Raw genomic sequence first — 24,329 nt, forward strand, 5'->3', positions numbered from 1 at the left:
TTTAAATCACAGCACAATTCTTATCTCATTATACATGATAAAGCTTTTTTTTTTTTTTGCCATCTCACCTCTTGCTTTTTCCTGTAAGACCAATTGCAGTCATTAACAGTTGTCAACAGGTTTATCACACCTATCAGCCAATCACCCATTCCCACCACCCTTCTGAGTAATACCCCTCCCCACCCTCTCACTATATATAGGGGTCTGGTGAATTCTGTTTCAGTGTATCTGAAGAAGTGTGCAATGCACACAAAAGCTCATACCAATGACAAACTTAGTTGGTCTCTAAGGTGCTACTGGAAGGAATTTTTTTTTATTTTGTTTCAACTACAGCAGACCAACACGGCTACCTACCTGTAACTAGAACTTTCTGACCCTAAGAGTTGTATGACAGTGGAACAGACTCCATCGGGAGGTTGCGGACTCTCCTTCACTGGAGATTATTAAGCAGAGCTTGGAATCAATCAAATCAAAGGCTTTTGTGGCTTTGCCCATGCTTATTTTTCTTTCCATGAATGACATTATATATTTGTATCTTTTCCTCCCAGGGGCTGAAGGTTGTGTTACCCTCTCCTCTTTATATCTTTGCAACAGCCTGGCGAGGTGGGCCGGTGTAAATTCACATGCTGTATGTGTTTAAGAAGGAGTTGTTGCCAATAGATTGTGCGTACCAGTTCCAGGGAATCCTGTTGACATCCCTGACTACTGAACTTGGAACTCTGAATGGCAATTGTTAATGTGTATTAGGATTCCCTTCCTATTCGTTAGCATTTATTGAGTCTCTCTCTCTCTCTCTCTCTCTCTCTCTCTCTCTCTCTCTGTGTGTGTGTGTGTGTGTGTGGTACAATCCACACTGCTTGCTATCTGCATTTAATCTCCCTTGCCCAGATTGGGAGTACAAAAGGGGGATTGAAGCATGTCAAAAAGGGAAAATGCACACTTCCCTAATACTCATTCATGGGCAAAGGCCTGCTCAAACACTACCAAACAGACCACACAGCCTCCTCTCTTTTCCCAGAGGAATCTCACTGGTTAGCAATATGTATGGCCCTCAAGGATTAAGCTGTGCGAGCCTGTCAGTGTTTCTGAATTGAGTAATAAAAATGCATTTATCCCATGACAGCCCTTCATCCTTAAAAATAATACTGATGGATGCTGAATTAAGGCCTATTCACGGGATGACAATGTTTCTGCCAAGAGAACCTGTTCCGCCTTTGTTGTTTCACTTTGCAATAAAGTGTGTTTGCGCTACGGAAAGAAAGGGCTGGCAATGAAAGGGGCTGCAAAGAGAGACTGGGAGCATTTCCCCAGGTTTTTGTAAAACAGCTGCTGCTTGGCTGGCTAGCCAGGGAGGTGTGAAATCTTCCCTTTGATTTCCATGGCTATGCCTGCCTTCCTGAATACTGGCATCATGTTCCTGCTACTCTTACCCAAAAAGGGGAATAGGAGAGTTTCCATAATGCATATCTGTGTGTGTGTGTTGTGTGTGTGTGTGTGTGTGTGTGTGTGTGTTTGTGCAACTCAGAACTCAGCCATACTGAACAGTTGAACTTTGGCAAAGCAGTGCTGGGCAGCTAAGTCTAGCCACCATTTACCGTATTTTTCGCTCCATAAGACGCACTTTTTTCTTCCTAAAAAGTAAGGGGAAATGTCTGCGTTTTATGGAGCGAATGTGTGGTCCATGGAGCCAAATTGCCCAGGGGCAAAAAGCAGATCATGCTTCTTCTTCTTTTTGAAAGAGGGAAGTAGGTGTTGAAAGAAAGCTGCTGATCGTTTGCCAATCGGGGGGGGGCGGGGGAGAGAGATAAGGGACGCTAGAGATAAAGGAGGCTGCCTGGGAGTGGGGAAGTAAAGACAGCAAACTTGCAAAGGGGGGAAACAGGAAGACTAAAGCAATAAGGAGAGAAATTAGAAGAAAAGGAGGAGCAAAAAACTGCTCCAGCTAAGGAAAAGACACTAAGGCAAACAAGAGGGAAGGGGGTGTTGAAAGGAAACAGCTGATTGGTGGGATCGGAAGAGAGATAAGGGACACTAGCCGAGGCTGCCTGGGATGGGGGAGGTAAAAGCACATGGATCCTCAGGATTTTTACATTGGTTCACCCCAAATTCACCATCAGATAACATGGCATGTCCATGGCTACAGCCTGCACCAAAAAAAAAATCACGCACACACTGTTGTGGGGGGGCCGCAATGACGCAAAAACGTGGTTACAAAGCACAGATCCACATGGATCCTCAGGATTTTAGCATTGGGCTACCCCAAACTCACCGTCAATTCACATGTCTGTGGCCACAGCATGAACCACATAAATCATACATCCACTGTTTCGTTCAGAATATTTTTTTTTCTTGTTTCCCTCCTCTAAAAACTAGGTGTGTCTTATGGTCAGGTGTGTCTTATGGAGCAAAAAATACGGTATATTTCCCACAATTTCTCCAATGTTGTATCAGGTGTGGGGAACCTTTGGCCCTCCAGATATTGCTGAACTACAACACCTGTCAATCCTAGCAAGCCGGGCCAATGGATGATGGGAGTTGTAGTTCAGTGAACATCTACCGGGGCAGATTTAGGGCAGTGAGAGTGGTGCAGTCACACCAGGATTGCAGCTGAGGAGCGCATCTCCCCAAAGCCCTCTAAGCACTTGTCCCGCCTCAGGAATGATGTGTGAAGGATCTCACATGGTCCCAGAACTCTCCTTCCTCCTTCTCAAAGCCAGGCAAGCGCTTACCGGGATTTGGGAAGGAGGTAGGAGGGCTCTAGGACCCTGCAAGAACCTTGTGCCTCCTTCCCGAAGCCTGACTTAAGCCGGCGCCACAGGAGCTGTGGGGAGGGCATCAAATGGCTTTGACTCTGTGACAAATTCATGGTGCAGATCATTCTCCTTCAGGTCTTGGCTGGGCTTGCAGCCTGGTCTTAGCAGGCAAACAAGTGGGTTAAATTGCATATCACATTCACCGTTCAGAAGTACATGCAGAAATAAAGCATGCACAGAAATCACCTAGAAGCACGAATAGAAGCCCATTTCGTGTGCCCATTCAGTTACTGCTTCTCTCCCGACCCTCCTGCCTACTCATGGATTCAACAGTAACATTTCCAGATCTGCCGCCTGCTTCAGATACTTATCGGCAACAGCAAAACGTGTTGGGAATCATGAATGCATGCGGCGTCCTGCTTCCGCAGCTAAAGAGCTTTCTGACAGGAAGGGCAACTGAAATACTTACGTCTTGGTTGGTCATCTCCCAGTAAGGTCTCTCCCCATAAGACACCACTTCCCACATCACAATCCCATAGCTCCAGACATCGCTGGCAGAAGTGAATTTGCGGAAGGCGATGGCTTCTGGAGCTGTCCATCGGATTGGGATTTTCCCTCCCTAGGAAGGCAAAAAACCCAGATTGAGAAAATGCGGCTGTTGGTTTTGTTTTGTTTTCAGAGTGCCATGGGAGACCATTTTCTGGCTTGAATGGGGTGGGAAAGTGATGTAGAATTGCTAATGTAAATCTGTTTTGAGAGCATGAAAGCCTCTTTCCACATTATCTCAGTCTATATGTGCCTTGCTGGCTGACTACTAATTGCCTGTCCTGAAGGCTTGTTTAAATTTCATCTGAACACCAGGACATGTATAGAATTCACATCTCAATTAGGTCATGGTAGCTAGTGGGGGAGAAATCCAAGCAAGCAAGCAAATCGTCAGCACAGCGTGGACTCCAGAGATGCTGACTCCAGGGTACCAGAAACACCACCTGACAATCTTCAGGTCATGGCTGCACATCAAGCAAATCCTGAGGTTTGGGATGTTAATGACAGACCAGCGCTGAATTCAAATTGGTAAGGAAAATGGGAGGGAGGCAAAGGTCAAGCCCAAAATGATCCGTCTACATGTTCGCACTCTGAAACAGACATACTGGTGCTTGATTCAATTACTCCTTGCTAGGCAGCTGGAGTTCTGCTGCAGACTCTGAAATATGTATTGTATGGTAAAAGCGGAGGAAATTTAACAAGCGATTGTCATCACTTGATTTTTTGGGATTTTATTTACCAACGTTCAGCAACACGACAACATCAGGCACAGCATTGTGGCATCATCAAATACAGGCATAGGCAAACTCGGCCCTCCAGATGTTTTGGGACTACAACTCCCATAATCCCTAGCTAAAAGGACCAGTGGTCAGGGATGAGGAGAATTGTAGTCCCTAAACATCTGGAGGGCCGAGTTTGCCTATGCCTGATCAAATAGATAGATTGGGTTGCCCCAGCCACTCGGGGCAGCTTCCAACATATGTGAAAACGTAACAAAACGTCAAACATTAAAAACTTCCTATACTTCAGACCTTGCCGACAAAGGTCCGTTAAAGTTAAAGCTATGGTTTTCCCAGTAGTGAAGTACGGAAGTGAGAGCTGGACCATAAAGAAGGCTGATTGCCGGAGAATTGATGCTTCTGAATTATGGTGCTGGAGGAGACTCTTGAGAGTCCCATGGACTGCAAGATGATCAAACATGTCCATTCTTAAGGAAATCAGCCCTGAGTGCTCACTGGAAGGACAGATCCTGAAGCTGAGACTCCAATACTTTGGCCACCTCATGAGAAGAGAAGACTCCCTGGAAAAGACCCTGATGCTGGGAAAGATGAAGGGCACAAGGAGAAGGGGATGGCAGAGGACGAGATGGTTGGACAGTGTTCTTGAAGCTACCAGCATGAGTTTGACTAAACTGCGGGAGGCAGTGGAAGACAGGAGTGCCTGGCGTGCTCTGGTCCATGGGGTCACGAAGAGTCGGACATGACTAAACAACTCAACAACAACAACATACTTCAGATGTCTTCTAAAGGTTGCATAGTTTAGCTAAACCCATTCAGGACATTCTCCAAATAATCTGCCCCCATCCAGACTCTAGCATTTTCCCATCCATTTTTCATAGCTTGGCAGGCGGTTCATTGCTCCTGCTGGCTAGGAACTTACCCTTGTTGTGTAGGCAGCTTCTGGGTCATCTTCAAGAATTCTGGAAAGTCCAAAGTCAGATACTTTGCACACTAAGTTACTGTTGATGAGGATATTCCTGGCTGCCAAGTCTCTGTGTACATAGCCCATGTCAGACAAGTATTTCATTCCAGATGCGATCCCTCTCAGCATACCAACTAGCTGAATTACAGTGAACTGCCCGTCATTCTTCTGTAAAAATAACAGAATGAGAACATCAAGTAATTGGCTGAATCCCTGCATCTAAATCTCCTAAAAAAGAAAAGATTTTTTTCAAATTATTTCCTAAATTTGTACCCCCAGTCTTCCAGTACATGGCACCTGAAGTCGCCAACAGCAGCAACAAAATGCAATAAAATATAACACATAATAAAACAGCAATAAAATACTTCTTTAGAAGAAATATTATATGTAGAGAAACAGGTTTTTTATAATTGATCTTAGAAAAATATGTTTTATTATTGGAGCTTTAAACCACCCTGAAAAGAGACGCCAAAGGTTGATATAAAAGACAGTAACAAATGTTAGACCATTTGTAAACTAAAGACTCTCCTCCTGCAAGAGAGGGGAGTGGTTGTGGTCGGGAGCCGGACTCCGCCTCAAGCAGGGGGCGTTAGCCTCCTGCCTACCACTAACCTGGCTGGCGCCCACGCCCACAGGCAGGCACCCAACCAGGTGCCTGTGAGGGGGCGTGTTTAGCAGCCTAAATTGCTGTGGCACCAGCCTTCCGGCCTCACTTTTCGTCATCCCGTCGCGAGTCACCCACCCTCCACTCCCTTAGAGCTCAGGGTCTCAGTTTTCTTTTGGCCTTGCTATGGACCACTCCCTTAGAGCTCAGGGTCTCAGTTTTCTTTTGGCCTTGCTATGGACCTTAGGTTGGTCGCCCTGGTTGTCCGGGGGGCCTGGTAGGAATTTTTCCATTTGACATTAGGCTTTGTGGTTTTTTTGCCTACCTCGTAGCAATCGTCACAACTTTCGTTGTATTGATGGGTAGGTTAGGCATTGGAATAATGTGTTGTGGTGTGTGGAAGGGCTACGTGTGGCCATCGCCAACGCCTTCAATTTTTGGGTATTCCGTTAAAGGAATCCGGTGGTCGTGTATTCTGTCCGATGCCTGCGTGGCGGGAGACCATGGCACAACCCTCGGTGACATCAGGGGAGAGCTTATAGTTGGATTAGCATCAACAGGCTCCACCTACTGGTGAATAAACCCCCCTGTTTTAGACTCACCCCTCTCTGAGGGGGTGGAGTCAGCTGACGTAATCCAATGCCTAAGCCAATATCTTTTCACTTGCTGTAATCAATAAAGTTGTGGCCTTTTCTTGCCCATTAACCTTATATCACATGTCCTCGTGTTTTCTTTTTTCCTTTTCTTTTTTTAAAGATATTTATTAAAAGTTTAACAATTACAGAAAAAGAGAAAAAAGGAAAACAGTAAAAAATTACAATACATTACATCAAAATAAAATAAAAAGCAAATTAGAAAGGAAACAATGCAGCACAACAATAAAAAAAAAACATTTAAAAACAAAAAACATTCAAAAACACATCCAATATTCCTTATCTTTACCTTTCATTTACCTGTTTCATCGACCTCCTCACACCTCCCTTTTTGTATTCTAGTTCAGTTAACTATTTCAGCAAATTCTTTCCATCTTTCTCAATTTTTGTTCTATAATTTATCTTAACAGTCTAACCTTTAATTTTTTCATTTTTACCCATTATCAATCAACTTTTACTTAAATCTTTATTACATTTCTGTTAAAACCATATAGCTTCATTCCAACAACCTTCTAACATTCATTAATTTTGCAATGTTTTTGTAAATAATCTTTAAATTTTTTCCAATCTTCTTCCACCAACTCTTCTCCCTGGTCTCGGATTCTGCCAGTCATTTCCGCCAGTTCCATGTAGTCCATCAGCTTCATCTGCCATTCTTCCCTGGTAGGTAGATCTTGTGTCTTCCAGTGCTTTGCAATGAGTATTCTTGCTGCTGTTGTGGCATACATAAAGAAAATTCTATCCTTCTTTGACACCAATTGGCCGACCATGCCCAGGAGAAAGGCCTCTGGTTTCTTCAGGAAGGTATATTTAAATACCTTTTTAATTTCATTATAGATCATCTCCCAGAATGCCTTAATCTTTGGGCATGTCCACCAAAGGTGAAAGAATGTACCTTCAGTTTCATTACATTTCCAACATTTGTTATCGGGCAAATGATAAATTTTTGCAAGCTTGACTGGTGTGTTTTCATTCCACTACGCGGGGATCGGGTCCTCGAACCACAAAGTGTTATTTCTCTCATTAGATACTGAATCAATTTTTTATTTATAGGGTAGTAAAGCATTTATTTATTTTTTAATTGTTAGGTGATCTTTCAAACTGTTTGCATGTGTGTGTGTGTGTGTGTGTGTTTATATATCACTGTTAGCCACTTTGGGCATCATTTTGGATGGAAAAGCAGAGTATAAATATTGAAATTTAAAAAATGTCAGTATAAAGAATAAGTAAAAAGCAGGTGTCAGCAAACTTTTTCAGCAGGGGGCCGGTCCACTGTCCCTCAGACCTTGTGGGGGGCTGGACTATATTTTGAGAAAAAAGAAAAAAGAACGCATTCCTATGCCACACAAATAACCCAAAGATGCACTTTAAATAAAAGCACACATTCTACTCAGGTAAAAACACGTTGATTCCCAGACTGTCCGCGGGCCAGATTTAGAAGGTGATTGTGCTGGATCCGGCCCCCGGGCCTTAGTTTGCCTACCCATGGGTAAAAAGCAATGCTTAGAAGTCTAAACATGCTGTATTTATCGTTTATTTATTAAATGTATTCATAATCTAACCTCTACCCAAAGGTTCCAGGGCAGAAATTTCATCTATTTATTCAATTTCTTAGCTGCTTAACACAGGGCATTCTCTAGGCAACTTACAATCAGGTTTTTTAAAAAATACAAAATTGTTAAAAACAGCCATCAAAATTTCTGACAAACCAATACCAAAAAAGCATAAAACAGAACCACCCTCCACAGAAAAACAAAGAAAGAAGCAGGCAAAAACTTATCAGCAACCCAGTGGGACTAGAATAAAGTCTTGACACAACTTTGATCATATTCCATCAAATGCCTAGGAGAAGGGAGAAGTCGGCACCAAACATATGTCAGGAAAGTGCCGGGGGGGGGGGTCTTAGTGGGGAGAGAACAGGACAGGCAGGGGACAACAACCGCAAACCTCCTCTCCCATTTGTTTGTTTGTTTGTTTGTTTGATTTTATAAACTGCCCTTCATCAAAGGGTCTTATCAGTGCAGTTCACAAGATAAAAACACGAGCACAAATAAATAGTTAAAACAGAAACAACAAAACAATAGCCCCCATATTTCCATTTGGTACACTCTGAGCCTCTTTCCTGGTTGCTCAGAGAAAGCCCTCAAAAGATGGTCTTCAGATGCAAGAAGGTTCCTGGTTGAAGAAGTGTTCAGTTTCAACCCGTGGGACCACATTCAGCCTGACACCACCACCAAACACCAGTTTACCACCTGCACTGCCTCTCTTAATTCAAATGGCACAGAGAGATATGAGTTGTGCGTCAACAGCACACTGGTGTCCTCATGAGCCAAACCACCTGGTGACAGTCCCCAACGTCTCCACATGGGAGTGAAACTGCCCTCAGAGGAACAGCTGCAATGCACAGCCCCCAACGTCCTGCTCCCTTAAGTGGTCCAGGAGGATGTCCTGGTCAATGGTATCAAAAATGGCCGAGAGGTCCAGGAAAACCAAGAGTTTTGAATCCCACCTCCCGTACCTTTTACAACAAAGGGGCTATCAAGGCAGTTCTGGTGCCATGCATAGTCATTTACAGGAGTGCAAGAACTGCTTGTATTGCAAGGTAAAAAAGTTAAAGGATCCCTGGATGGTAAAGTCCAGTCAAAGGCAACTATAGGGTTGCAGCGCTCATCTTGCTTTCAGGCCAAGGGAGTCAGCGTTTGTCCACAGACAGCTTTCCGGGTCCCATGGCCAGCATGACTGAACCGCTTCTGCCACAATGGGACACCATGACAGAAACCAGACAGAGCATGTGGAAACGCCATTTACCTTCCTGCCACAGCGGTACCTATTTGCGTGGACAGGCGGAGTCCCCAGATCCCGCGCGGTCCCCCCATCATGTGGAATAACGACTCATGACAACGTGCTATGGGATTAAATTGGCCACAACTTTATTAAATTTCAAATGTGGGTAGACCTCGGCTCAGGCATTGGGTGTTCTCCCTCCCCAGTCCCCAGCCAGGGACCTAGGGAGCATCAGGGTTATCCAGTGTGTGTGGGGGGGATGGGCCGGCTCTGGAGAACATATGTTCAAGCAGAGATAGCCACCCCCATTACGCCGCCAGGCAGGTATCCCACCTGAGGGAAGGCAAACCAAGCCTATGCTGTTGGAGCCGCTCCAGATCTAGGGGCTGCGCGCGTCCCCGCAAAGGGCGCCCCCCGTTTTAAGCGGGGAGCGGTCATTATCTACTTGCACTGGCATGCTTTCGAACTGCTAGGTTGGAAGAAGCTGGCACAGAGCAACGGGAGCTCACCCCGTCACGGGGATTTGAACCACCGACCTTCTGATCAGCAAGCGCAAGAGGCTCAGGAATCAGCAATGTCTGAAGCACACAGCCCAAGCACAAAAAACTTTGACCTGTGCGGTTTTGAGGTTTCTGATGCACTGCCCCCCTTTCCTTACAAAGCCACTTCCGAGCTAGGGAGGAGGTGGGATTGCGGGCTCCACACCCACCCCACCCTCGCAGGGCCGGGCTCAGCCCCACGATGACCCGGGGAATCCTCGGATGCGTCATCCCCGGCCCAGCCAATTGGCTGGGCTGGGGGGCGTGGCCTAGCTGCATTTAGATCTGGCGCGGCCGAGGCTCTTCCTCTTTCCCAGGTTTTCCCATCCCGCCCACCCGTTAGGCTAGGCTCTCTGACGATGCTATGGACTCCGGTCGGTCGCCGTCAAGGGGCCTGGTAGGAATTTTTCCATTTGGCAGATTGGCTCCAGCCACTTGGTTTTCGCCTACCTCGTAGCAATCCATCACAACTCCACGGTATTGCCGGTTAGGCATTGGTATGGTATTGATCTATTGTTATGCAGATGATGGGGGGGAAGGAAGCGCCATCACCTTCCCCAAAACTAAGGGTAGTCCGGTAAAGGATTCCGGGGGCGTGGCCTCATACTGAGCCTAGGGAGGTGTGGGCCCTCGGCACGCCCCAAGCGGTAACTCCAGGGGGAGCTCCTAGCCGACGTGCCTCAGCAGGACTCCCCCTATTGGTGGTTAACCCTCACCGGTTGAAACCGGTTAGTTGTAGGACCAATGCCTAAGCCAATACCGCTCAATTCCTGTAATCAATAAAGTTGTGGCCTAATTTGACCCATTAACTTGAATTCTTGTGTCTCGTGTCTTTATTTCCATGGGGGGAGGCGGGAACTCACCACACAAACCATCCTAAAGTGACGAAAGACCTTCTACAGCAAGAGGCAAATGGCAAATGGAAACCTTTCAAAGGCTTCACCAGTAAGAATGACCATAATCATCAAAGCTTGAAAGAAGGCTAACCAACATTTTGCATTTGAAAATTATCTCTCCCACCCCACCAGAAAAGAAGAATAGACTTTTCACGTGTAAAATGTGCAAGTGTGGAACAAGCAAACAACATTTAATGCCACCATTTGGGAAGCAAATATTGGAAAGAAATGATACGAGCAAGAATAGCAACATCCAAAAAGCATGCCAGAATATATTCTTCACAGTGAATTTCTCTCCAGTTTCTTGCAAAGGATAAAATAGGCTCTGGTGTATAGAAGTTTATTTATTTGTTGAAGATGATTACATTTAATTATTATGCGGTGTATTATGTTTTTATTATTATGCTGTGTAAATTACATTCTTAATGTTGTACACCACCTTGGGATCTTTAGATAAAGGGTGGTATATAAACTGAATTAAAAACAAAAACAACAACATCCTGCCAAGGATTGTTTCTAAAATGAAATCATTCTTACTTTTCTTCAAAGCACAAGTATTGTCTTAAAGCGGCATAGGGGTGATTTGATGCTGATACGCATTTTAAGTCTTACCTTTAAAAATGTATCCAAAGATCCATTTTCCATGTATTCGGTTACAATCATGACTGGCTTACCTAGATGAAGAAGATCAAAACCCTTTCAGTGCTGTAAGTCATGGAACATCCTACAGCAAATTGTGCATTTTCACAAACAAGTCAGTAGGGTGGGAAAATTGGCAAGGACCTTTAATTTTCCATCTCAAAGTACAACATGTACAACAAAGTACTACATGGCGATCCAATGAAAGTTACAGGCAGCGTGTTTAAATACAAACAAAGACGTTTCTCAAATGCAACACACTGTTCTCTGAGCCGTGGGAAGTGCCAAGTCAGAATTTGCTGGTAAACAACACAGACCCTAGCTGAAGACTCTGCCTTATTTTGCGGCTTCTTCTACAGACTGATCTCAGGAACTGGGCCGGATTTAGGTTTGATGAGGCCTAAGCTCCTGAAGGTAATGGGGCCCTTTATATGTCCAGCTGTCCTTTGTCAACAACAAATTGTGGCTGTTTTTTTCTGTTGAATATATGCTATATGGTAATTTATGGTCCTAATAGGTATCGAAAACCATTTGCACATGCAGAATGTAGGCACTCTCTATATAGAAATGAGCAAACCAGTGATATTTTAGGGAGCTGGCAGGGCCCATTACTTACATCATTGGAGCCTACACAACACAAAACACTGTTGCTGTAGGTAGGTTTTATTTTACTTGTTTTTTTATCTTATATTTTGGAAATGTACATCCAGTTTTTCCCCCCTTTAAATTTATTGCGGGCCCCCAAGAGAGTGGGGCCCTAAGCTATAGCTTGTTTAGCTTATATGTAAATACAGCACTGCTATGGAATATCTCATTTGGACAGAAGTACTCTAGAAGCCATTTGGTGTAGGAAATGCCAAACACTCTGAGAATGTTTCGCTAGGTGCTCTGAAGGCTATCAAGCAAGATGAATGGGATCAAAGTTCATATCTACGATACAGCAAAGCACTGGCCTTGCTCAGGGAGATGTTCTCACAGGCAATTATCTCTGGTGTAGCTAAGCTCCCGGTGAATTGTCACCAGGATGAGATTGTACAATTCAGTACCTCTACATTGGGGTCTACAAAAAAGGACTGCCCCAGCTTGCACAATTGCGGCAGCTCTCCAGTGTTGGTTTTTGGAGCTGTGCACCTTTCAGAGCTGCTACTTTCATGCAAATTGAAGAGCTGGTAGATAAGAGTGGTACCAACCCTGGCTGAATTATGAACCCATAGGAAGACACGTGTGACTGCAGGGACAGAGAAGAATCCAGCGGTCTCCAAAGAGGAGAAGGAACTGGGTATCTGTGTCATCCTCCTCTCTACCTGAGGCGAAACATTTTTAAGAACTCTATTGTGTAGTGTGGCAGCGCCTACACTTTCAAACTCCCTGTCTATTGATATCAAGCAGGCATCTTCACTGTACTTGTTTCAGCAACAGCTAAAAATGTTCTTATTTAGAGAGGAGGTTAAGAAAGTGGAGATCATTTAATCTGTTTCAGTATTTTAACTTTTGCCTGTTTTAAAGTATGGCTGTAGATTTTTCTTGATTTTATTCTCTGATCTTTTTTGTAAACCGCTTTCATCACTCATCATCACTTTTAATTATAATAATAATAATAATAATATTTATTACGGCCATAGGCCCATACAGAAAAAACAAGACATAAATAACAGCTTGTGCACGTGGGTAAAAACAGCCGCTAAAACACCACTGTAACAATAAAATACTATGAGATGGAATGACATACTGCGCCTTAATTAGCTTGTAGTGCTCCTTGGCAACGCTTTTGGGTAAGGACAGCGACCAGAAACCTAGCCACTTTCAGGGTCGTATGGGTATCCTTATCCTGCAAGATTTGGGCAAGGTGGAATTTTGGTGGGGTACCCTCTAGTTTCTGCATGATTGATCCCAACAAATTTGCCCGTGGCCCGTTGAACAAGGGGCAAGTGAACATAATGTGCTGAAGCGACTCCGGCGTCTCCTTATCACATTCGCACATGGCGGAGGCTTGGCCCTTTGAGAATCTATGTCTCAGAACATTGGAGGGAAAAACGTTAAACCTCGCTTTGGTGAAGGCCAGCCTATGGGCAACAGTCGAAAGGGAGGAGAGGTATGATGGAACGCAGTAAGTTAAAGTAATACCAATGTTCTGGGGCGAACAAACACCTCCCCCCAGCGTATAATTTCGCTGTAAATCGATGTCATCCAGTCTTTGGCGGATCAGTCTTTGAGCAGGTACCCATGCCAGAGTGAGACTTACTCCTGCGGGCGACCTCACAAATTCGATACCAATAAACAAGGGAGTGCGCCAAGGATGTATACTGGCTCCCTGCCTATTCAACCTATTCATCAGCGACATGCGAGCACCCCTAGTCAACTCATCTCCAAGTACACACGCGCCTAGACTAGCGGATTACCGCTGTCCACTCCTTTTATATGCGGACGATGCGGTAATTCTATCTTATACACGTGTTGGACTAACCAGAGCTCTGAAGATCTTTGCCACGTATTGTCAACTCAACCAATTAACCATCAACCATGTTAAATCTAAGATTCTGATTTTCACCAGAAGTCGGAGATTATACGAATGGAAGCTTGGCGGAGCAAAAATAGAGCAAGTCCTAAAATTTCAATACCTAGGAGTTATTTTTCAATACAATTTGGGGTGGAAAGCACAAATTCAACACCTACTTAATAAGGCCAAAACTCTGTCATATGCGCTCCTCCGATTTTTCTTTTCGGATGGAGCTTTGCATGTTCCCTCGGCCCTAAAGGTGTTCAAGGCAAAAGTGGTTACCGCGCTTGCCTATGCTGCCCCGCTCTGGGCCGTGATGACAGATCTTGCTCCTCTTGAGACTCTGCAAAACCAATTCCTACGTCGGATCCTAATGCTTCCCCTGTGCGTAAGTAACGCAGCCATGCGACTAGAATTGAAGATCGCATCCCTAGAAACCTGCCTGTGGAAGCAAGTCTTCAGTTATTGGTTATCATTGTGGCATAGATTACCACTTTTAATTTGTATACAGGCTTTCTATCTTACAATACTCAAAGCGGTTTACAAGCTGAAAAAACAAAGAATGTACACCTTATATATAACCATCTAATGCAATACAAAAATGTAATAATAAAACATAGCTTTAAAATAAGCTTTGAGGTCCGTCTGTCCCCCCGCCATACTCAAGCAGTGTATGTTTGTGTAAGCTGGAGATTTACTTTTCCTCACAGAGATGCCAACCAAACTCTAGGCTGTGTATTTATTGTACCTTTACGACACATTCAAATCATGTTCTCCCCCCCCCAATGAATTCTGGGTATGTAGTTTACACCCCACAAAGTTACAATTCAACAAACTATAGGGCCCATAATTCTTTGAGTGGGTATAAGGTGCTTCAAATGTGCTTTAAAGACATAGTCTGTACACAGCCCTCCTTGTGTGCTATGCATGATGAACGGGGGTGCATGTCTTCATCTACAGTTATGTCCGAAAATTCAGGGAGGCCCAGATCGACACCTCAGTACTGGTACATATTTGCACCTGGTTGTACACTAGCATTGCACATTAGGAGCCCGGCTAATCCCCCCACCCTGGGACGGGATGTTTGCAAATTCCCTTCTGTAATGCTGAATATATGTATCGCTAGCAAATCCATGAATACATTTGCGTGAATCACCTCAAGTATAAAAAAAGTTAAGATGCTCAATCACGGTAACACACAATAAAGATTTTTATTACCTGATTGTTGACAACAGTAGCAATGTTTTCCCAACCCCATTAGACTAATTTCTTGACCGAGTTGTTTTAAAGGTAATTATATATAGCCTACACTCCGTTTTTATACGTAAATGCTCGAGTGACACAGCAATAATGAGCGTGACTTGCTCCTGACCTTATAAATTCAATGAAATGCTGGTAGAACACATACAGCTTTCTGCTTAAATCAATTTTCATTACCTAGCAGACAAAAGTGCAGACGAAAAGTAATTGCTGATTCTTTTCAAAAGGTTTTAAATGAACATTCGTATCCTGTCCTTTCTTCAAGGAGCCAAACATCTCTCCTCCCCCATTTTATTCCCACAGTTACCCTGGAGAAAAAGCTGGGATGAGAGAGTGGCTGCCTAAGGACACAAGGGGATTGTTTCTTATGAATAAAAGAATTGCCTCTCCCTTTATAAACTGAATTAGTCACTATGTTCTGCCGGTGAGGGTCCGAGGTGGGCATCAACTCATCAGTAGGTCTGTCCGTATCATGTAGGAACTGGGCTGTAGTAGCTGGGAAAACCCAGCCAGATGATGATGATGATGATGATGATGATTGTAGTGTGGCAATACCTACGCTTTGGACCTCCCTGAACATAGAGGACAGGTATAGTTTCTATAGTCAAACCTCGATTGTCAAACATAATCCATTCCGGAAGCGCATTCAGCTTACGATACGATACAACATGATGCAATAATCTTTATTGTCATTGTCCCATACAGAACAACGAAATTGAAAAATCTACATAAGACATTCAAAACCCAACAACCCTGCTATCCCAGCTATCCCAACCTGGTTAGCCCCCTAAAAACTTTGATACCCCATTTTTAAATACAATATACTCCCACACAGACTCATTACAATGCGTTTAAAACCAAAATCGCATTTGGGTAGAAACTGTTTCTCAGGCGGCTAGTCCTAGTCTTTATAACCCTGTACCTTCTTCCAGAAGGCAGAAGCTGAAAGAAATCATTTCTGGGGTGTGCACTATCCTGCGCTATCTCTGCAGCTTTCTTATGGCACCTGGAAGCATAGATTTGATCCAAGGTGGGAAGAGTGCACCCAATTATTCTCTCCGCAGTCTTTACAACCCTGGCCAGCATTGTTTTTTCCCTGACCATGCAGCTCCCAAACCACACACACAGACCATAAGTTAATGTCCTGCACTCAATTGGAAGCCGCGTCGGATGTTCGGCTTCCAAAAAACGTTTGAAAACTGGCACACTTGCTTCCAGGTTTGGGGTGTTTGGGAACCAAGGTTTGACTGTATTCTTTGTGATTCGAATTTCCCAACAAGCCTTTTACGTGAAGATCTTTATCCCCAAGAAGCTAAAGCCAATCACTGTTGCCCACATTTCCCATCCTGGAAAGGTAGTTTTATAGGCCAGTGTGGGGAAATGTTAGTCCATGGCGCTTCCTTGCACCGGAACGGGTTTGCTTCAACTTGATGTTCTCAGGCATCACAAATGAGCAATTTAAGGGAAGGGCTCTGCCTTCTCCTCATTTATCATAAAATCTCTCCAGACTGCAGTGGCATTTATGATGCGCCCGGTTTTAATAGCAGATCACAGGCAAGTCGTACAGCGCAGCTCCCTTATCTCGGGCCCTTAAAGGCAGCATTATGAAAAGGATGGCACCTCACCATGACACCACCCCCTAGGAGTGCTGCTTCTGGCTCCCTGCCTCTGTTTCAATCACAAGGAAATCATATTTCTTTGACCTTATGCTTCATTATCTGTGTGCTGCAGGTTGAGAGTAATTGCTGAATAAATTAGCATCGCATTACGGAACATAAAACTAAGGACACAAATGAGTAGGCGCTTCAACGAGAAAAATTAAAAGCAAGTGGCAGGCTTTCTGAACCAGCGACCTTGGCATCCTTATGAAGGTCTGGTGGCGGAATCGACAAGGCTGTGTTATAAAATGGGACACGTGAGGGCGAAGGCATGTTGCACGGAACACACAGCCTGCTGCTGAAAGCAACAACACTGTGCGCAGCCCCTGGTAATGTTTCGTACAATTCAACTCATGCCTTGACAGCTATGCACCCACCAGACACCACCATTGCATCATTGCTTGCTGTTATCAGGGGCAAGGTAAGAATCTTGCATAATAGTATCAAAACACTGGGGAAATTGTGCATTGTGGTAAAGGTGAGAGACCCAACAACGCATGGCCATTTTGGGTGGCAACCTGTTTCTTATAGCTTCCTACGTTACTTTTAGTTGTTAAGGGATGGGGCTGCTCTTTGGAAAAGGGAACACATGCAAAATCTCCGCCTCTGGATCACAGCCTCTGCCAGAGCAGGAGAAGCGAAGGACAAAGAATGAATTGTGTCTGGATGCGTTCCAGCCTTGTTTGGTTAGTTTTTGTCTCACAGATTTGCGTTGGCATTAATGGGGTTCAGAAAAGTGCTCGAGGGGACCATGCGAATGGTTCAATAGCTCTGGCGGCGTCCCCAACAGATGCCACAGGTAGGCACATTGAGGCCACCAAGATAGCGGCTTGAATGGCATTTCATAAGCCAAGAAGACATTTATAAGCAAATTATAACTCATTGGCAGCAGGTACATACTCTTTGTGACGACGCCTTCTAGGTGAATTATATTGGGATGGTCAAATTGCCCCATGATGCTGGCTTCTCCCAGAAAATCTCGCCTCTGCTTCTCTGTGTAGCCCACTTTCAAGGTTTTAATGGCTACTGGTAGCTCACGCTTTCCGGGTGGTTTCAATCGCCCGCTACATACTTCACCAAATTCACCTGTGAACAAAACAAACCCCAAGTTAGCATTCCCGGTTATTGTCTGACCATTCTCGTGTAAGGATCACACAATGCATAACCAATGAAGAGGTTGGTTAACCCAGTACGACCAGTTGTTTGAATTCACTGTTCCCAACGCATGTGATGGAGATCATTCTTCTTCTCAGCTACATACATCTCAATTACTTGAGCCTAAACTTTCAGGCTGCATTTTTATAGGGATGCCAGTGAAACCCATACTTCTCTCAGGGACTGGGCAGAGGAGGAATGGTGGAGACTGCCTTCACAGCCTGACCCTTCCAGAGAAGAGGAAGAGGAAGACAATATAGATTTATAGCAGGGGTTTGAGGGAGGTACCAGCTCAGAGGCAGATGAGTGGAAAAGTTGGGAAATCATGGGAGAGCCAGAACAGCTGCCGGACATGTTGTCATTAGAAAGCATCCCAGACCCTCCATCTCCCAGAACCTGGAAAGCCTTAAAAGTAGGAGAGCAAAGAACTCAAAGACAGAGGGCATATAGCAGCACCCATAGAGGAGGTGATGATGATGATGAATGAGGAAGTGGGAGAGATGGAGGGTGGAGATTCACTCGGGACAACACCATTATCCAACTAAAGATAGAAATAAAAAAGAATGATAAGAAACTTTTCCTTGTCTTTATACAATTTGTCACAACTTTGGCGGTTTAAGGCCTTGGGTGGAATCCTTTAGTCTTTTCTTGCCTATAGGGTAAGGTCACCAGATTTTTTTCAATGAAACCGGGGACTCTTTAAATAAATAAATAAAATAAAATAAATACTACACGTTGAGGAGCAGCCCCATCCCAACTCCTACTTGCGTGCAAGCAGGAGGGGGCAGGGATCTCTCAGGCAGCGCGATGCCTCCCTTCCCATCGGAGCAGCCCCAATGCCATTCTTACTTGCATGCAAGCAGGAGGGGGTGGGGATCGCTCAGCTGGGAAGCAAGGCTTCCTGTTGCCTAACTGAGAGATTCCTGCCCCGCTCCTGCTTGCACGCAAGCTCTGATAGGCAGCGTGAAGCCTCCCTTCACAGCTTAGTTGCTGGGGTCAGGGAATGGTGGAGGCAGCCCGGAAGCTGCATCTGAGACCCCCTGCACCACCATCATATGGGGACTTCCGAGCAGCTCCTGAAGCCAGCCAGAGCCAACTGCTCCAGGCTGCTGAGACTGCCATGTTTCCCGGGGACATTAGATGAAATCCGGGGACATTCTGGGGATGGAATTTGTCCAGGGACTTATTCGCAAATCTGGGGACTGTCCCTGGGAAATGGGGACATCTGGTAACCCTACTATGGGGGGGGGGGCGTGAAGTGGCGACTCACCCCCCCCGTGGCGGCGATTCCAGGGTCCCCCTCTTAAAGGGGTTATATATATGGGTGTCACTGGCCATACACTGAAAGGTTGTCAGTGAACGACCCTGCGTGCGGGGATATGGGCTGGGCTGCCTGCTACACTTACGTCCTGCTGAGCACCCCCATATCCCAGTTACCCTGATGAGCCCCAGTTTCCCCCGGCTGGAGGACTGGGAGGGGTACACGCCCAAGGCCTAAACGAAGGTCTTCCTACATTCGGAAGTTTAATAAAGTTATGGCCAAATTTTAATTCCATAACACGTTGTCACCAGTCATTATTCCTTTCTGGTGGTCCCTGGGGGCTGGGGTGGTCACCACCTGGTCGCACAATGCAAAAACGGAATCCTGGTGTTACAGCAATAGCGTGAGTGAAGGGTAAATGGTGATATTGGTAATCTTACCAGCTCCAATAACTCTTTCAATTGATATACACGAGGCTTCTATTTCCTTGGCAAACTCATGGACAGCTTGATTTGGGTCTTCGTAGGTGTGTGGGTCGATATAAGTCCGCACTCCTGGTAATTTAACTGTGCATAAAATTAAGGGTTTAATATGTTAAAAGTACTGGCGAGCAGCAGAACTGAAAATTGAACAAGCTGGAACACTAGTGCAAAGGGAAATGTATTTTACTAATTACAAAACGGAGTATGTGAGCACTGCATATCATTGTCACAAAGATACCATTATGAGCTACTTAAGAAACATTTGGTGCACACGAGGGCTGCAATATTTAATCTATTACTCACTTTGATTAATTTATTAAAAAAACTTTTAATAGACCGAAGGGAACCACGATTAATCGGGTAGGGTATATATTTTTAATAAAGGGGTTGTATTTTTAATACCAACGTTCATAAAAATTGCAGGTGGCAAGCGCCATTTTAAAAGAGACATTGCTCCCTTTCTCTAAGATGATGTCTGCTGTGATATATGTATGCATTATAAACAACAGCAACAAAGTAAGTATGCTTCTTGCTTCAGAAATACTCTTTTTATCCCTATACGAATTCACGCAATCTTAACGGATAGTTCAACTTAAATTCATACGATTACCCCATTAAGATGTCACAAACTGAGTTGCAGTCCTAGCTATCAAACCCCACCGGATTTAAAACTAAATATAAAGTTCAAAGTCACAAAGGTGGTATTATTGAAAAAATGTTGCAGAAAATATGACTCCTCTAGATTTTGGATAGTTATAAGGGGTTCTGCACAAGATCCTTGCTTCACATGCTTCAAGGTACATCACACCTGCATTGCAGGCCTCCTGTTATTTGTTTGTTTGTTTGTTTGTTTGGTAAGTACAGCACTGCTAGAAATGGGATCGTCCTCAGAAGGCGGTCCTTCTTGCAACTGGGCCCCTGGACACACCCCTGACGAAGTACCATAGATTCCGGTGTATTAGGCGACTGGGCGTATTAGACGACCCCCCCAATTGTTAGCTGCAATTTGAGGGTTCGTCTTATAGGCCCAGTCGCCTAATATGCTGGGCAGGTCCGTGCCAGGAGAAAGCCACCCTGCTGCTGTTTCCGAAGCAGCGTGGGGGGTGGGCTCCGCTCCATGCTGCCCATACCCGGTGTATAAGACGACCCCCGACTTTTTAACCTCTTTTCCGGGGTTAAAAAGTCCTCTTATATGCCGGAATCTATGGTAGGTTTCATTTCTAGGTCTAAGTTTCATTTCTCTAAATAGGCATCACAGGTCACAGCCAATCAAGAAAGGGGTGGGGGTGGGGTTAAGGAATTATATAAGCATCAGCGCAAGAGTGCCCTAGGCTCTTGATTGGCGCTGCTGAACACCCGCCCTCCTGCCCTTAGTGTCGGTTCTAAGCCTTGCTTTGCACTATGTGTGAGTTGCCTATCTTGGGACAGGGGCTGGGTAGGAATTTTTATCCATTTGGCAAATTGGCACTGGCCACTTGGTTTTTTCCCTACCCCCTTAGCAATCGTCACAACTTTCCAGGTTTGGTGGTTAGGCATTGGCTTAATTTTGTGTGTGGAGGGGAGGTGTGGCCATCAACCCTGAAAGGTATTCCATTAAAGGAATCTGGGGGTCCCGGATCTTGTCCGAAGTCCGCTTGATGAGCTAGGGCCATGCCGGGTTCACAGGAACCTCGTGGCAAGCTTCTGTCGGGCAAAACCCCAATGTTGTTGCCCCAATGGATTTTCCTACATAGACTCTGGCAACTGGGGCAGTAGTCAGTTATAGTCTTCAGCCAATGCCTATGTCAATACCACTCACATTTAATTTGCAATCAATAAAGTTGTGGCCTTAACATTACCCATCAACCTTAACTCTGTGTTCGTGTGTAGTTATTTCACAGGGGGCTGGCTTGGGGCCTCAAGACGCAAAACAAGAGACTCCGGAGCTGGTTTTTAATCAGATCCTGGAGCTGCTCTTTAATCTCTAACCATTTCCATCTAATACGAAATACTTAAAAAAGAAAAGAAAATATTTTATCAAATCTTTTTCATAATACAGTAAAATTAAAGAAACTAATTGAAATGAAAACAAGAACAGAGAAAGAACAAAGAAAACACAGAGGCCTCTCTCGAAAGTCTCACACTACCTCCCAGCTCTCACCTGGGAACTTTCTAATAGGAAACACTTTCGATATCCAATTATTTTAGCCATTTTTGTTGTTTTTTTAAATAAACTGGAGGGTCATGCCTGCCCTTCCCAGTATATCTGCAACACTGTAAAAATATTAATTGACTTATTTAGGATATTTAGCCCATTTGCTGGGGGCAGAATTCCGCTTGGGAGCAAAATCCACAGCTTTGGCATGAAGCATTTCTGGAACAGCAGTGCTGCTTTGGAAATAAAAGGAGGCCAACAATGCAGATGTGAAGTTTTATTCCCTGCACTCTTGCCTTGAAGAGTGTGAAGCTAATGCAGCCCTTTCGCCTGTGCTAGACGTACACTCCGTAGGACTGGATCTAGCAAGGGGTAAGATTCTGTCATCTTCTCTTTACCGAACTGGAATGAATTGCAGAATCATGGAATTGTAGAGCTGGAAGGGTTCACAAGGGTCATCTAGTCCGACCCCTCTGCAATGCAGGGATCTTTTTGCCCAATGTGGGAATCGAACCCACAACCCTGATATTAACAGTCTCATGTTGTACCTATTTTGCCGTCTTGGCAAAGTGGAATAAACCCATTCCACTTTCTACCAAAAGCCAGAGAAGGTGAGCCCATTGGTTCTGCCTGCCCCTAAACAGTATAGAACTATAATGCTATGTATTATACCATATCAAGACAAAAATACTGGAAAGCCGTGCAGTTCTCTAGCGTATTATCTGAACTTTACTCACTGTGACCATTATGAAAATGCATCTTTTCTTCTTCAGGGTCCTGCTTTGCTTTGCTGTAGCCACACCTCCTGTTATGGAACAAGATTTATGGCATGATGTAAGGAAGCTTCTCACCAAAACCATCACACAACAGGCAGATTATCAAATAAGGAATGCAAAGATGCCCTGTTTGTACCAACATTTTTCAACTGGATACAAGGCATGCCCTATTCAACCCTTGTCTGGGGAAAAGAAAAAAGGGCTAGATAAAATATTGGCATCATCTGTACTTGGGGTCCTGCGGGATCTGCTATCCACATCCACCTTTTAATTCAGAAAAAGGAAGAGGATACAGGAAAATCCTGGTAGGATTTGGGGTCTCAATAGCCCTCCTTAAAGGGGACCAAGAATTCTTGAAACAGGCTTGTTTGATCCTAATAACTGATTAGTAAAGTGTTTTTTACAAGCAGAGGCCTGTTAACACAGCCATTCCTTTATATTGTCAATGGCAAGAAATGTAATCTAAAGGATGGTGACAAGCCTTCCTATTTGTTTTATGCACACTTCAGGAAATAAAATTGTCCTACAAGGGAACATTTATGCCTACTGCTGTATTAGCAGATGCCAAGACTTAACTGTGCTATATCAGTCATTGCGGAACGTATCAAGCATTAAGGCTTGGTTTATCTAAAATAAACTGAATGAGTTCTTTAGCTGCTAAAAATACATCAGATGTGGCATTGTAGTTGGTTGATCTTTTCCATACCTTGGAAACGACTTATTCCCCTGAAAATTTATGCCTCTTATTCCCATCATACTGGAAGGAAAAAATGAGGCCCAGGACACAGGTCAATGTTGTTCAATAAATGTAAAACAGAAGAGTGGCATTTCCATTCTAAATATTCCTGTGGCATTTTATCTGGTAACAAACCTACTTTCACACTGGCAATCACCTAGTGAAATATTTATGGCATGCTTCGTAAAACTGAGGCTGTAAAAGTGTTCCTCTAACAAATTTATAAGAGAGAAAACGGGCTGATGGGAGAATGACAAATCTTATTGGTGAAGGGATGGCATGAGGCGTGCACACAACCCAACGTAACTGGTTTTTACAAGACTACACTAGAAAATGATTCATATAGTGCGGTAATGGATGATAAAGGCCTGCATTGGGCGGCTGTGAGCTCTTTACTGATGTGCTTATAAGACGAGAATCCAGTTCAGAGAAGTATAATAATAATAATAATAATAATAATAATAATAATAATAATAACAACCAGTCCAGGTATCTGAACACTTTGCACATTTAAACAGACAAAAACACTCCCACCAGAGAGAGAGGTTTAGCATACGTCTTTCCCTGAGGTGCTGGTTTACTATATGCAAGTCAACTTTCATTGACTGCTGTCCAAAGATGATGCACCCTAGAGCGTAACAGCCCTGCTGGATCAGAGACCACCTTAACCAGAATACTGTTCTCACACTGGCCTGCCAGAGGACTTTGAGATGTCTGCAAGAAGGTCCTGAAAACAACTGCATGTTCCCCACTCACATGTCTCAGAGGCATAGCACTGACAATACTGGCGGTACAACAGTGGCCAGTAGCCATTGAAAGCCTCTATCCTCCATGAATTTGTCTAATCTCCTTTTAAGGCTATCCAAATTGCCAACCATCACTACATACTGTGGAAGGAAATTCCATTTACCGTATTTTCACTACACAACTTGTGAAGAAGTGCTTTATTTTGCCTGTTCTGAATCTTCCAATATTCAGCATCATTGGATGACCCTGGTTTAGGATTATGTAAGAGGGGGAACAAGGGACGCGGGTGGCGCTGTGGGTTAAACCACTGAGCCTTGGGCTTGCCGATCGGAAGGTTGGCGGTTTGAATCCCCGTGACGGGGTGAGCTCCCGTTGCTCGGTCCCTGCTCCTGCCAACCTAGCAGTTCGAAAGCACATCAAAGTGCAAGTAGATAAATAGGTACCACTCCAGCGGGAAGGTAAACGGCGTTTCCGTGTGCTGCTCTGGTTCGCCAGAAGCGGCTCAGTC

At 44.5% G+C, this 24,329-nt stretch overlaps 1 protein-coding gene across 8 annotated transcripts in view; it reads right to left on the reverse strand.

Annotated features, from left to right (window-relative positions):
* The window catches only part of EPHA5 (EPH receptor A5), a 250,643-nt gene that overhangs the window by 16,937 nt on the left and 209,377 nt on the right, over positions 1–24,329 (reverse strand). For all 8 annotated transcript variants that reach the window (XM_080976572.1, XM_080976571.1, XM_080976568.1 and 5 more), the window contains 6 exons: positions 22,300–22,367; positions 19,387–19,512; positions 17,431–17,616; positions 11,089–11,150; positions 4,959–5,168; positions 3,223–3,372 (listed from right to left, as the gene is read on the reverse strand). In XM_080976572.1, coding sequence (XP_080832698.1) covers positions 3,223–3,372; positions 4,959–5,168; positions 11,089–11,150; positions 17,431–17,616; positions 19,387–19,512; positions 22,300–22,367 — 802 coding nt within the window. The remainder of the gene's footprint in view (positions 1–3,222; positions 3,373–4,958; positions 5,169–11,088; positions 11,151–17,430; positions 17,617–19,386; positions 19,513–22,299; positions 22,368–24,329) is intronic.

The sequence above is a fragment of the Podarcis pityusensis genome (assembly GCF_964106645.2).
Source record: "Podarcis pityusensis genome assembly, chromosome: 13".
In the NCBI taxonomy this organism is placed as follows: Eukaryota; Metazoa; Chordata; class Lepidosauria; order Squamata; family Lacertidae; genus Podarcis; species Podarcis pityusensis.